The 15,796-nt window shown below is 47.5% G+C and overlaps 1 protein-coding gene across 3 annotated transcripts in view; it reads right to left on the bottom strand.

Annotated features, from left to right (window-relative positions):
- Positions 1-15,796, bottom strand: part of ANKS6 (ankyrin repeat and sterile alpha motif domain containing 6) — a 277,710-nt gene that overhangs the window by 19,789 nt on the left and 242,125 nt on the right. For all 3 annotated transcript variants that reach the window (XM_033929683.1, XM_033929681.1, XM_033929682.1), the window contains exon 14: positions 108-224. In XM_033929683.1, the coding sequence (XP_033785574.1) occupies positions 108-224 (117 nt within the window). The remainder of the gene's footprint in view (positions 1-107; positions 225-15,796) is intronic.

Raw genomic sequence — 15,796 nt, 5'->3', positions numbered from 1 at the left:
TGCGGATTTGGGCAGGCTTTTAGACGTGTTTATGTTTCGATTATGAGCCCCATAGTGCTTAAACTCTGTTGGAATCCAAATTATACAAACACTTTCTTGTAGCATACCTTTCCAGCATTTAATTCAGAAATAGCTGCCAGGATTTGTTGTCTGGAACCATCTGTTTTAATACCCAGTTCCTTCAGGTCCCCATCTGTAAGTGTGAGAAAAGCTTCCATATCCACCTATTAGAAATGCAACCAACAGATTAGTTATTCTCAAAAAGCAAATGAATCCTCTTTTAATGAGTTAAAATATTCAAAACAATTTAATAGTGCATTACATATACAGAATGCTGTGTTTCAAAATTTTGAGCAAGCAATATTTTCAGAGCTATAAGTAGCATTTATTTCCTAACTTGAGTGCCAGGTACAATATTGTATCAAACTAACAAATATTGGCCTGGATAACTGATAGGTAGAGGGGGAAAACAGGATGCATTGCACTTGAGAACATTTTTCAGTACATGGCACAATTGGTTGGGTTAAAAGAGACTGGGGGGCTTGACTTTCGGTGGGGATGAAGCAATGAGGACAGGGTTCTAGCTGCTCCTGAAATTCTCCGCAAAAATCTGCCGATAAACATCAGCGACTTCGTTTTCTGGCATCCTTTGAGAACAGGAGTGCTCTCCCTTCTCACCTGGACTGTCGGCGAGCAATTTGGACTACGGATGGCCACGAAATTATCAAAGAAAGGACAGTCCAAGCCCTCGCTGGGAGAACACAAAATGGCAGAGGCCTCGCCGGCTTCTCCCTCACCGAACTCAGAATGGGCAGTAGAGATTATGGCTGAGATGAAATTGGCCGTGGAACTTACCCTGGGCAAACAACTGCATCAAATTTTAGATAAATTGGAGATAATGGATCAGCGGCTTTTGTTGCTCACCATGGATATCAAGGCAGTGCAGGAGAGAATTGGAGCGATGGAGGACAAGCTGCAATCGTTGCAGGAACATAGCAAGCACACCACCACACGTCTGGACCTGCTAGAGGTGAAAGTTGATGATCTGGAGAACTGGTTGTGCAGAAATAATCTGCGATTGATCAGATTACCCAAATCTATTACAAATAAAGAACTTAAACCCTTCTTGGAAAAATGGTTGGTGACATCCTTGGAACTTTTAGGTGTCTGTGGGTCCCTGCGTATTAAGCAGGCTCACTGGATTGGAGCACATCATGAGGCTGGTGAGTGCTCTTGCACCATGATCCTAAAACTACTTAATTATAGCCATAAAGTATAAGTTCTACAATTGCTTCGAATTGGCCGGTTACTTGAACATCAAAATTTTTTAAAATCTTGTGTTTTCAAGAATATTCAGCACCGGTTTTGGTGGCCAATCACGCACGCCTTTACACCTATTTGTAAACAAAGAAGCAACTAGTAGGGAAGAAATACTCTGCAGAATAGCATTGGTTTCTCTTCAACGAAGACTCTTGAGAAAGTATTCAAAGGCAAGAAAATAACACTCTAAATGAAGATTGAACTTGTCCACGTCTTCATTTTCTCAGTGGTCAATTACAGATATGAAAGCTGGATACTAAGGAAACAAAACAGAAAGAATATTGACTCATTTGAGCTATAGTACTGGAGAAGGATTTTATGCGTGCCGTGAACCGTCAGAAGAACTAACAAATCAATTCTGGAAGAGATCAAACCGGCTATATCACTTAAAGCTCAAATGATGATGTTATGACTATCCTATTTTGGTCACACTGTCAGAAGAGAAAGATCATTGAAGAGTGACATTATGTTTGGAAAGATCAATGGAACCAGGTGAAGAGGGCGACCTGCAACCATGGAGATGATGCTGGAGGACCTTACCAGACTAGCACAAAACCAATCTCTATTTAGATCTGTAATTCATCAAGTTGCTAAGACTCAAATATGAATCAACGGCATCTAAATAATTAGAAAGGGCTCATTCAAAAGTAAAGGCTGGAGACTTAAAACAAAAACAAATTTGTTCAGATGGGGGATTACATGAAGGAATTGTCTGTATGGGGGATTACATGAAGGATGTCTGGATGGGAACAACTGGAAGAAGTAGGAAAGCAGTGGACAAAACTGAAAGGAGCTATTGTAAGAGCAACAAACCATTTTGTAAGGAAAATAACTAAAAAGAGGAAAAGAAGGCCACTGTAGTTCTCAAAAGTAGCTGAGAAGGTAAGGAAAAGTGGTTAGCTTTCACGAACTACAAAAGATCACAGAAAGAGGAAGACAGATAAAAAATATCTGGAAAAGTTAAGAGAGGCTGGTCAAGTAGACAGGAAAGCAAAGATGCAAATGGAAGAAAAAATAGCTGACATGATAAAACGGGGGTGAGGGGGAACAAGACTTTTTAGATATATTAGTGATAGGAAGGAGTATAGAAGTAGCATTGTGAGACTCATAGGTGAAGGGAAGAAATATATAGAAGCTGATAAAGATAAGTCTGACTTGCTTAACAAATATTTCTGTTCTGTGTTCACAGCTGAAGCGCTGGGAGCAGGACCGCAGAAGACAAAAGCAGAGGATTGTGTTCATGAGGAGCTAGCTAAACTAAAGGTAGACAAAGTGATGGGGGCCAGATGTGACACATCCAAGGATGCTGAAGTTCTGGTGGCTTTACTGGATAACCTTTTCAATGCTTCTCTAGAATTGAGAGTGGTACCAGAAGGCTAGAGAAGGGCAGATATGATCCTTATCCACAAAAGTGGAAGTAAGGAAGAAACAGGTTGGTAAGTCTAACTTATGTGGTACTGATAAGTAAATTAAAACAGAGAAAAGTGACTTTTCTGTAATCCAGTAGATTACAGCAGTGTTCTTCAACCTTTTTACACCTATGGACCGGCGGAAATAAAAGAATTATTTGGTGGACCGGCAAACTACTAAGATTGAAATAAAAACCACTACACTCTGCGTCCTTGTCCCTTTGTACCCCTGTGATCAGTATTGCTCTTCTGTGACCCCCATCTCTTCTTCATCCAGCATTCCCCTCTGTGTCTGTCCCTAAACTCCATGCACAGGATCTCTTCTCTGGCCATCATCTCTCTATTCTTTTCTGCTGGACCCCCCCACCTTATGGCTTGTATGCCTTCCTTGTTCTCCCCCTGTTATTAGCATCTCTCCCTCCTTGAGTCCACTGTTCCCCATCCACCAATTCACTCCCTCTGCCCCCTTCTCCATTGCCCTCCCCACAATCCAGCAGCATCTCTTTCTTCTCCCTCCAGGTCCAGCAGCAGCTCCCCCTTCACTATTCTCCATTTCCAGTCTAGTGTGGCAACTCCCCTGACCAGCAGAAGCAGTTCCCCCTTCCCCCAACCAGCTCTAGCTCCCCCCTCTCCTTTCACCCCTAACATCAGCAGCTCCCCTTTCATCATCCTCCATTTCCAGTCCAGTGTGGCAAGGCCAACCCCAAAACATACCCAAGAGCATTCATACAAGCAAGTATTGCTGCCAGGCACTTCTCTATCCCACCAGTACCTTCCTTTACCCGGACTAGCAGCAGCTCAGTGTTTTAACTTGCCTGCAGCAATGTCAGTAGCATCAGCACAACGATTAGGCAGACTTGGATGGCCACGACTCAGCAAAAGCCCCAAGGCTGCCTAATTGAATCTCTGCGCTGACCCTATTGACACTGCTGCAGGCAAGTTAGAATACAGAGCTGAGGGGAGGGGAGGAAGCCACTGTCTGGAGGCTGGAAATAGAGCCACTGCTATTCCGGCGCGGGGAGGAAAGCAAAACATCGGCTGCTTCACAGGAGGGAGGGAGAAACGTGGGTATCCAGCTCATCGGGCCACGGACCGGCAGGAAATTTTTGCGGACCGGCACCGGTCCATGGACCGGCGGTTGAAGAACAGTGGATTACAGGACCTGAGGTAACATGGATTCTCTAGAGGCAGATCTTATCAGATAAATCTGATCAATTTTTTTGACTGGTTGACCAAAGAATTGGATAGAGGCAGTGTGCCTGATGTGGTGTATTTAGATTTTAGCAAAACCTTTGATAGTGTTCCACATAGTCGTCTAATAAATAGACTGAATGCCCATAGTATGGGTCCCAAAGTGATGGATTGGCTCAGAAATGGGTTGAGTGGAAGGTGACAGAGGGTAGTGGTTAATGGAGATCACTCTGAGGAAAGGGATATTACCAGTAGTGTGCCTCAAGGTTCAGTTTTTTGGCCTGTTCTTTTTAACATTTTTGAAATGATATTGCCTCTTTGCAGATGATACCAAAATTTGCAATAGAGTAGACATCCCTGAGGTTGTAAATAATATGAGGAAGAACCTAGCGAAGCATGAAGAATGGTTTGAAATTTGGCAGATTTAATGTTAAAAAATGCAAGGTCATGCATTTGGGTTGCAAAATCCTAAAGGAATGGTACAGTTAGGGAGGTAAGGAGAAATTAGGTTCTTACATGCTAATTTTCTTTCTGTTAGTCTGTAGACTGGTATAGTCCTTACGAATGGGTTATATGCCTCACTGCTACCAGCAGGTGGAGACTGAGAACAAATTTGTACATCAGTATAGTTTCACCCCCTAGCAATCCAGTCTGCCGAATAGCCAAGCAGAACCTAGGAATGACTTCAACTGAAAACAGTATATAACACACTCCGAACAGGAGTGGAAAAACAACAAATACTTATAAACTACTGTTGGAACATGTGTAGAACTTAATCCTGGTATAGAAAACATCCTCACAGCTCACCAGCTAAGCCAGCTGAGCCATAGCCGCTGTTCTTACTTCTCCCCAGCCACAGAAAAATATTAGAACCCACAGAAAAACACAAAATCTGCACATGAGCAAAACAACAACCCTACATCGCCGCACAAAGACATATAGGGTGGGGGACTATACCACCTAAAACCTCCCTTTTTAAAGACCCCCCCCCCAAAAAAAAAATCTCTGATTCAAGCTGTTAGCTGGTACTCATAGAAACATGTGCTGACAGGAAAACACTGCAGATAAGAACATAAGAACATAAGTGTTGCCTCTGCCGGGTCAGACCAGGGGTCCATCGTGCCCGGCAGTCCGCTCCCGCGGCGGCCCCCCCAGGTCCATGACCTGAAAGTGTTCCCTACCTAACCTAAAATATCCATACCCTATTCGCTCAATGTACGGTAAACCTCTATCTGTACCCTGTTATCCCCTTTGCTTCCAGGAAGTCATCCAGTCCCTTTTTGAACCCCAGAATTGTACTCTGTCTTATTACCTCTCCGGGAAGCGCGTTCCAGGTGTCCACCACCCTCTGAGTGAAGAAGAACCGCCTTGCATTCGTTATGAATCTGTCTCCTCTCAGTTTTTCTGAATGACCTCTTGTTTTAGTTGTCCCTGCTAGTCTAAAGAATCTGTCCCTCTCCACCTTCTCTATGCCTTTCATGATTTTATAAGTTTCTATCATGTCCCCTCTCAGTCTCCACTTCTCCAGGGTAAAGAGCCCCAGCCTGTCTAACCGTTCGGCATATGAAAGGTTCTCCATACCCTTTATCATCCTCGCCCTCCTCTGGACCCTTTCGAGTATTGCCATGTCCTTCTTGAGGTATGGCGACCAGTATTGGACGCAGTATTCTAGATGTGGGCGCACCATTGCTCGATATAGTGGCAGGATAACTTCTTTTGTTCTGGTAGTGATACCTTTTTTGATAATGCCCAACATTCTGTTCGCTTTTTTTGAGGCCGCTGCACATTGTGCTGCCGGCTTCATTGTGTTATCTACCAATACCCCCAGATCTTTTTCTTGGCTGCCTTCCCCGAGTACCCTCCCTCCCATCGTATAGCTGTACCTGGAGTTCCCCTTCCCTATGTGCAAGACCTTACATTTCTCCACATTGAAGCTCATCTGCCATTTTTTTGCCCACTCACTCAGTTTGTTCAGGTCGTTTTGCAATTCTTTGCATTCTTCAACAGTTCTGGCCCTGCTGGAGAGTTTTGTGTCATCCGCGAACTTGATAACTTCGCACTTTGTCCCCGTTTCTAGATCATTAATAAATATATTGAACAGCAATGGTCCCAGCACTGACCCTTGCGGAACACCACTTGTGACCCCTATCCAGTCAGAGTAGTGCCCCTTTACTCCTACCCTCTGTTTCCTGCCCGCCAGCCAATTTTTGATCCATCTGTACACGTCCCCTTCCACCCCGTGACTCCACAGTTTCTTCAGTAAGCGTTCATGGGGCACCTTGTCAAAGGCTTTTTGGAAATCTAGATATATAATGTCTACTGGGTCACCTTGGTCCAATTGCTTACTTATCCCCTCAAAGAAATGCAGTAGATTTGTCTGGCATGATCGGCCTTTACAGAAACCATGCTGGCTCGATCTCATCAGATTATTTTTTTCTATATGCTCATTAATACCTTCCCTGATAATTGATTCGACCATCTTCCCCGGAACGGAGGTTAAGCTCACCGGTCTGTAGTTTCCCGGGTCGCCTCTCGATCCTTTTTTGAAGATCGGTGTAACATTCGCTATCTTCCAGTCCTCCGGGATTACCCCTGTTCTCAAGGACAGGTTGCAAATATGCTGCAGTAACTGTGCTGTTTCATCTCTGAGCTCTTTCAGTATTCTCGGGTGGATCCCGTCTGGGCCCGGATCTTTGTCCGTTCTCAATCTATCTACCTGCCTAAGAACGTCTTCGAGGCTTACCTCCATGCATGATAATTTCCCCTCTTGATCTCCACTGAAGATTTTTTCCGGTTCTGGCACACTGGATGTGTCCTCTATTGTAAAGACCGACGAGAAGAACTTGTTTAGCCTACCAGCCACCTCTTTTTCCTCTTTCACCACTCCCTTCCGGTCACCCTCATCCAGGGGCCCCACCTCCTCCCTCGCTGGCTGTTTCCCTTTCACATATCGGAAAAATGGTTTGAAATTTCTTGCTTCCTTGGCTAGTCTCTCCTCATACTCTTTCTTGGCTTTCTTGACTACTCGGTGACATTCTTTTTGTTGTTTCCTGTGCTCTCTCCAGTTTCCTTCAGTTTTGTCCTTTTACCACTTCTGAAATGATTTTTTCTTGTCTCCTATCACTTTCTTTACTTCACTGGTTATCCATGCAGGGTCCTTTGTCTGATTCTTCTTGGAACCTTTCCTAAATCTTGGTATATATAGGTTTTGCGCCTTGTTTACTGTGTCCTTGAATAGGGACCAGGCTTGCTCCACAGTCCGAGTTTCCTTGGAGCTGTTTCTGAGCTTCTTTCTCACCATCTGTCTCATGGCATCATAGTTCCCTTTCTTGAAGTTAAATGTTGTTGCCTTGGTTCTCTTTCCCATAGGTAGTCCTACTTGCACTTTGAACTGAATCATGTTGTGGTCACTGGTTCCTAGTGGTCCTATGATCTCTACATCCTTCGCGGGGCCTTTCAGCCCATTGAGGATCAGATCCAGAGTCGCTGATCCTCTCGTTGGTGCCTCGACTAGTTGTTCCATGAAGCAGTCCTGGATTGCTTCCAGGAACTCCATTTCCTTTGCACATTTTGAATTTCCAAGACACCAGTCTATCCCAGGGTAGTTGAAATCTCCCATAACTATGGTGTTTGGGTTCTTGCATTCCCTTCTCAGCTCGGCTACCATTTCTGTATCTTCAGCTTCAGTTTGCCCAGGTGGACGGTAGAACAATCCCATCTTTATCTCAGATCCGTTGCTTCCCGGTACTTTGATCCACAATGACTCCAGTTGGGCATTTGTCTCTGCTGTGTCCACAGTGGTTGAGTGAATGGTATCCCTTATGTATAGTGCTATTCCTCCCCCCTTCTGGTAAGTCCTGTCTTTTCGGTAGAGTTTGTATCCTGGCAGTACTATGTCCCATTTGTTTTCCTCATTCCACCATGTTTCCGTGATCCCTATGATGTCTAGTCTCTCATTTTTGGCCATGACTTCTAGTTCCCCCATTTTGTTCTTTAGGCTCCTTGCATTAGTATACATGCAGTTCAAGTCCTGGCATTTTCCCTTCCTTTCTCTTTTCCCTTGCATTTCCTGGTTCATTCTGTCCCCTTCCTGGCCTGCCAACTCCTGAGTATTGTCTCTTTTGTCCTCTCTTTGTGGTAGATTCCTATTGCCTTCCCCTTGTGGCGTGTTCCTAGTGTCCTCCTCTTGTTCTTTCTCATCATCCAGTCCTGTTTTGACTTCCCCTTCCAGTATGTTCATCCTTTCCCCCCTCTCGCTTCATCTGACTCCCTTGTTTGTTCATATTCTGTTTGTTCATATTCTGTTGCTTGCCACTTGTGTCTTCCCCAAAATCTTTCCCCTCAGTACCCTCACTGGGTACTGTTTCCCGAACCGTCGATACCAGGTCGACTGTCGGCTTTCCCCTACTACTTAGTTTAAAGCTTGCTCTATCGCTCTTCTGACGTTATTTGCTAGTTGTCTAGTTCCCGCCTTGCTCAGGTGTAGACCATCATTCTTGAAAAGCTTGTTCTTTCCCCAGAACGTTGTCCAGTTCCTCACGAAGAGAAATCCCTCTTCTTCACACCATTTTCTCATCCATGCGTTAATTGATTGTAGCTCTGTCTGCCTCTTCGTTTCTGCCCTCGGTACTGGCAGGATCTCTGAGAAGGCTATCCTCTGGGTCCTCATCTTCAGTTTCCTTCCTAAGATCTTGAATTGTTCAGTCAGTGCATTCTTGCTGTAGTCCCTCCTGGTAACATCGTTCGTCCCGACGTGGACTATCACTGCTGTCTCTTCCGTCTCTGCTCCTTCCAGGATTCTCTCAATCTTGTCAACGATGTCCTTTGTTCTTGCTCCTGGGAGACAGGTCACTAGCCGATCCTCTCTCCCTCCTGCTATTTGACTGTCAACGTGCCTCAGGATTGAGTCTCCCACCAGGATTGCAGATTTCCCTTCTTTCAGCCTCCGTGTCGGTCGCAGGTCTGTGTCCTTGGTGTTCTTTGTTTCTTCCAGCAAGGTCCCTCCATGGGTATCCTCTACCTTGGTGTCAGATGTTTCTTGTCCTCTGCTCTGTGTGTCTTCCTCATTTCCGTGCTCATGTTCTTCCACTCTCCTGTAGGCATCTTCGATGAACCTCTCGAGCTCCCTGACTTGTTCCTCGATGCACCCCTCTCGCATGGGGTCTTCGGCTGTCTGGAAGGGGGCTTCGGAGATGTAGAGTCCCTCCAGCTCTTGGATCCTGATCTTCAGTCGGCTGACTTCGCTCTTCAAGCTCCCTCATGGAGCTAAAACAGCTCATAGGGAGGTCCTCTTCCTCAACTTGCTGGAATTCCAAGGCCGGTCACTTCTGCCACCCTCGGACATGCTGTGCAGCATGTCCCTCCCTTGGACTTGCCTCCATGGAACCACGCAGCCTGCACTCAACCCACTAGGGAACGAATCTGGGGTGAGCTAGCTCCCAAGGGAATGGTCCCTGAGCCCTGATCTTATGTGCAGGCTGTTGAGAGTGCTTACTGACAAGCAGGGAACCCTCCAGAAACAGACTTTTCCCAAAGGTCTGCAATCTCCCACCATCGAAGCTGTCCCTGCAGGGAACTTCCACAGCATGAGGGCAAAAACTGTGAACGCAAAGACTGAAATTACATGAAATAAAACACAAGCACAAAAGACAAGCTCCTATAGCCTGGCTTGGAGGAAGAAACACTGAGGAACTGGGCACAGTGATGAGGTATGAGGGGGAGGGGTTTAAATCTCTGAAGTTTTAGGCTTCCTACAAATCCTGCTGGTTAGACGAAAATAACCTACTGGTTCTGGAATAAAGTGAGATTGTACAAGAAAAGAAGATTATGTACTTACCCTGGTAAGCTCTTTTCCAGTAGATAGGCAAGACATTCTAGACCAGGGGTGTCCAATCCGTCAGGTATTTTGTGCGGCCCTGCTCAAGGGCGATGCAGCATTTTGTGCAGCGCCGCTTGAGGGTGAGAGGAGGAGGAAGATGGAAAGAAGGTAAAGCATGGAAGTTCTGGAAGATCCCTGTAAGTCCTGATATTATTAAACCAGGTGAAGTGGGATAAGGAAAAGCCAGAAGCTCACAGAAACTGTTCTCTCTACAGAAACCTTTCTCTCCCCCTGCAACTGGTATCTTATTTCTGCAGCTGATGGAAACAGTAGATTAGCTGTGGAAAGATATTTCACACCATTTATCAGAGAGTATGCAAAGATGGGGAAATGCCCTATTTTTAAGTTAAATTAACTACTGTATCAGTGAAACTAGAGAAAAAGCAACAGGTCCTGATGCTGTGGGTTTGCTGTGGTTTTGCACCAGGGCCCACCCAGCCAGATACCATGAAGAGATAAACGCAGACCATGGTCCGAAGATAGAATTCTCAGAAGATAGAATTCTCAAGAATTATCATCTAATACCAGATACCAAGAAATGTGCTAGGACATCACAGCTGGGAGGGGGTTTGATGCTCGGAAATGTTTATATGGTATATAAAGAGGCATTTCGGGGAAAAGGTTAGGTCTTACAGAAAACAGAGCGAATGTATATCATGACGCAGGTAAACTAGTCAATAAATGAATGTAGTTAGGCAGTAGTGCATAGGAAAATAGCCAATAAGGATGTATCATGTGATTTAGGCCAACGTGGTGTGGGCCACTAAGAAATGTATAAAAAACAGGCCTTTAGAGGGAACAGAGCAGAACAGACTTCAGAGGATCTACAGGCCTGGAGATCACCTTCTGTTACGCTATATGCTGAATGATTTATTTCTGTAAGCTGTTATTGATTGACTAAATAAATATATACTTATTGAAACCACTATATAGCTTGTGAGGTCGCCTTTGAATCTAGGCCTGGGCAGCAGCCTACTTCAGTAGTGACCCCGACTCATAATATATTTTTGCTAAGAAACCAAATAAAATCCTACATATTGATTAAAACTAGACAAATGAATTTTCCTAACACAGCCTACATTATCCTCTGCCGCCCCCAGGTGTTTGCTTTCTGGCCGGCTCCCTCCTCCGTCTTGCTGCAGTGTTTTTCTGTTCAAAGCCGTAGCAAGTGGCAACTCTGTGCCTCCATTGGCTGACCCGGAAGCTTTCCCTGTGATGTCAGAGAGAAGGCATCCAGATCAGCTGCTGGAGGTGCATAGGAGTCACTGCCTGCGGCACTGAGCAGAAAAATGACTGTAGCAGTGAGGAGGGAGCCAGCCTGAAGATAAACATCGGAGGGAGGCAAAGAAGGGAGGGAAGGAGAAGGGCATTTTGGGACTTGAGAAGACAGAAGCACTAACTTAGGACAAATGGTGGAAGGAAGGAGGGAGAGGCATGAACATAGGACACAGAATGAAGGGAAAGAGGGAGGGGAGCATGAGCCATAGGGAGTGAGGAAGTGAGGGAAAGAGATGCTGAGGTGAGGGAGGGAATAGAAAAGGGAGAATTGGGTGTCTGAGAGAGGGAAAGAGATGGTGCATATGGGGAGATGAAGAGAGAGGAGAACTGTTGGGCAGAGAGAGGAGGGAGGGAGATAGAGAGTGAATTATTGGACATGGTGGTGGGAGAGGAGTGAGGAGAGAAAGGGGGAGAACATGCTGGGCAGAGGAAGCCTCCCAGACTGTTTTGTGTTGGGGTTTTTTTAAAGTACAGAGGGGCAGAGTATTAAAAGAAGTGCCAGACTGGGCATGGGGGGAGAGCTTATGGGGCCAGAAACAGAGGACAGAGAGATGGTGGGCAATGGTCTGAAGGGAGAGAACTGTTGGGAAGAGAAAGAGAGAAATGGTGGACCTGGGGGATGGAGGCACGCAGGGGGAGAGATGGGATGGGGGCAGTTGGGAAGAGAAAAGGAGAGAAGTTGGATCTGGAGCTGGACGGGAGGGAGGGAGAGAGACATGTTAGGCCTGTGGATGGAAGGGAGAGAGATGCAGCATCTCTCTTATTTTCTCTCCATTTCATTGTTCAGCTTGAAGGAGGGAGGGAAGAAGAAAAACAAAAAAGAGAGGGAGCAAAATGTTGGACCATGGGAATAGAGGAGGAGAGATGGACCCATGGGAGGGCAGGAGGGAAGAGAGCTGGGAGAAGAAGATGCTAGGCAGAGGATGGAAAGAAAGGGACAGGGAGTTATAGCCTGACCAGTGGAGAGAGAGGGGGGGATTCTGAAAATGGTGAGCCATGTGGATGAGGTCAAAAGGGAGATGACAAGATGAGTGAGAGAGCAGTGAGTACAGTGGTAGGAATGTGGTAATGGGGAGTAGATAGAAGGAAATAGGAGGCTGGGAAAGGAGTGAGATGGAAAATGGGAGAGCTAGGGACTGAGAGAAGATAGAGAACATAAGAACATAAGAAAAGCCTTCACCGGATCAGACCGAGGTCCATCCAGTCCGGTGATCCGCACATGCGGCGGCCCATTTAGGTACTCCTGATTGGAGACCCAGATATACCATAGCCCTCAATATGATTTGCAAGAAGGTGTGCATTCAACTTGTGCTTGAATCCCAGAACAGTAATCTCTGTCACAACATCTTCCGGGAGAGCATTCCAAATTCCCAGCACACGCTGTGTGAAAAAGAACTTCCTGACATTCGTCCTGAACCTGCTGCCACTCAGTTTCAGTCTGTGACCTCTTGTCCGTGTCACCTCCGAAAAGCACAGTTACTTACCGTAACAGGTGTTATCCAGGGACAGCAGGCAGATATTCTTAACACATGGGTGACGTCACCGACGGAGCCCTCGGTACGGACCTTTTTAACTAGAAGCTTCTAGTTGGCCGCACCGCGCGTGCGCGAGTGCCTTCCCGCCCGACGGAGGAGTGCGTGGTCCCCAGTTAGGATAAGCCAGCTAAGAAGCCAACCCGGGGAGGTGGGTGGGACGTAAGAATATCTGCCTGCTGTCCCTGGATAACACCTGTTACGGTAAGTAACTGTGATTTATCCCAGGACAAGCAGGCAGCATATTCTTAACACATGGGTGACCTCCAAGCTAACAAAGAGGGAGGTGGGATGGTTGGCCATTAGGAAAATAAATTTTGTAACACAGATTGGCCGAAGTGTCCATCCCGTCTGGAGAACGCATCCAGACAGTAGTGAGTAGTGAACGTGTGAACTGAGGACCAAGTGGCCGCCTTGCAGATTTCCTCGATGGGCGTGGAGCGGAGGAAAGCCACAGAAGCAGCCATAGCTCGGACTCTGTGGGCCGTGACAGTTCCTTCCAGTGAGAGACCGGCCCGAGCGTAGCAGAAAGCAATACAGGCAGCAAGCCAATTTGAAAGTGTCCGTTTGGAGACAGGACGACCCAAACGGTTGGGGTCGAAAGACAAAAAGAGCTGAGGGGCTGTTCGGTGAGCTCTGGTACGATCAAGATAGTAAGCAAGGGCACGCTTACAATCCAGCGTGTGCAACGCCTGTTCCCCAGGATGCGAGTGAGGCTTAGGGAAGAAGACGGGCAGCACAATGGACTGGTTGAGGTGAAAAGCTGAGACCACCTTGGGAAGGAATTTAGGGTGGGTACGCAGAACAACCTTGTCATGGTGAAAAACCGTGAAAGGTGGGTCGGCAACCAGTGCATGCAGTTCGCTAACCCTCCTGGCAGAGGTGATGGCAATTAGGAAAAGCACCTTCCAGGTAAGAAGCCTGAGAGAAGTTGTGGCAAGAGGCTCAAACGGAGGTTTCATGAGAGCTGAGAGAACCACATTCAGGTCCCAGACGACAGGAGGAGGCTTGAGAGGCGGTTTGATGTTGAAGAGTCCTCTCATGAATCTGGAAACCAGAGGATGAGCCGTGAGGGGTTTTCCGAGAATAGGCTCATGAAACGCAGTGATGGCACTGAGGTGGACTCTGATGGAGGTAGTTTTGAGGCCAGCGTTGGACAGTGAGAGCAAATATTCCAAGACAGTTTCCACCGCTAAGGAGGTGGGTTCTTGATGATGCTGGAGACACCAGGAGGAAAATCTGGTCCACTTCTGATGGTAACATTGGAGAGTGGCCGGTTTCCTGGAAGCGTCCAAAATGAGGCGGACCGGTTGAGATAGATTCTCCGGAGAGGTCAGCCCGAGAGAAACCAAGCTGTCAGGTGGAGCGAAGACAGATTGGGATGTAGCAGAGACTGATGCTGTTGCGTAAGTAGAGTAGGAAACACAGGAAGTAGAATGGGTTCCCTGGAGCTGAGCTGGAGCAGGAGTGAGAACCAGTGTTGGCGAGGCCACCGAGGTGCGATAAGAATCATGCGGAGTTTGCGGAGTTTGGACAAGGTCCGCAACATCAGAGGAAGTGGAGGGAAGGCATACAGGAACCGATCCCTCCAATCGAGCAGGAATGCATCCGGGGCCAGACGGTGAGGAGAGAAGAGTCTGGAGCAGAATTGGGGCAGCTGATGATTGTGAGGTGCTGCAAAGAGGTCCACCTGCGGAGTGCCCCATCGAGCAAAGATGGAGAGCAGAGTCGGAGGGTCCAACGTCCACTCGTGGGGTTGAAGGATGCGACTGAGATTGTCGGCGAGAGAGTTCTGTTCGCCCTGGATATAGACCGCCCTGAGAAAAAGATTGCGGTCCGTGGCCCAGGTCCAGATGCGCAGAGCCTCCAAACAAAGGAGGCGAGATCCGGTGCCGCCTTGCTTGTTTATGTAGTACATGGCGACTTGATTGTCCGTGCAAAGGAGGAGGACTTGAGGGCAGAGGAGATGTTGGAAAGCCTTGAGGGCATAGAACATGGCCCTGAGTTCCAGGAAATTGATGTGATGACGACGCTCCTGTGGGGTCCAAAGACCCTGGGTGCGTAGATCTCCGAGGTGAGCTCCCCACGCGTAGGGGGACGCATCTGTGGTGATGATCATAGAGTGGGGGGGCAGATGAAAAAGCAGACCCCTGGAAAGATTTGAGGAGTTCAACCACCATTGGAGAGATTGCTGAAGAGATGATGTCACAGAGATGGGATGAGAAAGAAGGTCCGTAGTCTGTGACCATTGGTTGGCGAGAGTCCACTGAGGCGTACGAAGGTGGAGGCGTGCCAGAGGAAGGACATGCACCGTCGAGGCCATGTGACCCAGTAGGACCATCATCTGTCGGGCAGGGATGGAGGGGTGCATGAGTACCTGACGGCAGAGATGGAGCAGGGTCCGCTGGCGATCGGAGGGGAGAAAGGCCCTCATGAGCGTGGTGTCCAGAACTGCTCCAATGAACTGAAGTCGCTGGGTGGGAAGCAAGTGCGACTTGGGGTAGTTGATCTCGAACCCCAGGAGGTGGAGGAGAGAGATGGTGTGATGAGTGGCTTGTAGCACGAGTTGAGATGAAGGTGCTTTCACCAACCAATCGTCCAAGTAGGGGAACACCTGGAGGTTGTGAGACCTGAGGAAGGCCGCTACCACTATAAGGCACTTGGTGAAGACCCTGGGTGAGGAAGCTAGGCCGAACGGTAGCACCTTGTACTGATAGTGGTGGTGCAGTACCTGGAACCGTAGGTAGCGGCGAGAATTCTGATTGATGGAGATGTGAGTGTAGGCCTCTTTGAGGTCCAGGGAACATAGCCAGTCGTGTTGAGAAAGAAGAGGGTAAAGCGTGGCAAGGGAGAGCATTCTGAACTTCTCCTTGACCAGACACTTGTTGAGGTCCCTTAGATCGAGAATGGGACGGAGGTCTCCCGTCTTTTTGGGGACCAGGAAGTAGCGGGAGTAGAATCCCTGACCCCTTTGATCTGGAGGTACTTCTTCGATGGCATTGAGAAGGAGGAGGGATTGAACCTCCCTCAGGAGGAGGGGGGTTTGAGATGAGTTTGAAGCAGACTCTACGGGAAGGTTGTCCGGAGGTAGAGTCTGGAAGTTGAGAGAGTAGCCGTGGCGGATGATGTTGAGGACCCACTGGTCCGACGTGATGACTTCCCAACAGCTGGAGAAAATGGTGAGACGA

The sequence above is a fragment of the Geotrypetes seraphini genome, chromosome 2 (assembly GCF_902459505.1).
Source record: "Geotrypetes seraphini chromosome 2, aGeoSer1.1, whole genome shotgun sequence".
Taxonomy (NCBI): domain Eukaryota; kingdom Metazoa; phylum Chordata; class Amphibia; order Gymnophiona; family Dermophiidae; genus Geotrypetes; species Geotrypetes seraphini.
The sequence above is the reverse complement of the archived record's forward strand: the minus strand, read 5'-3'. Positions and strand labels throughout refer to the sequence as shown.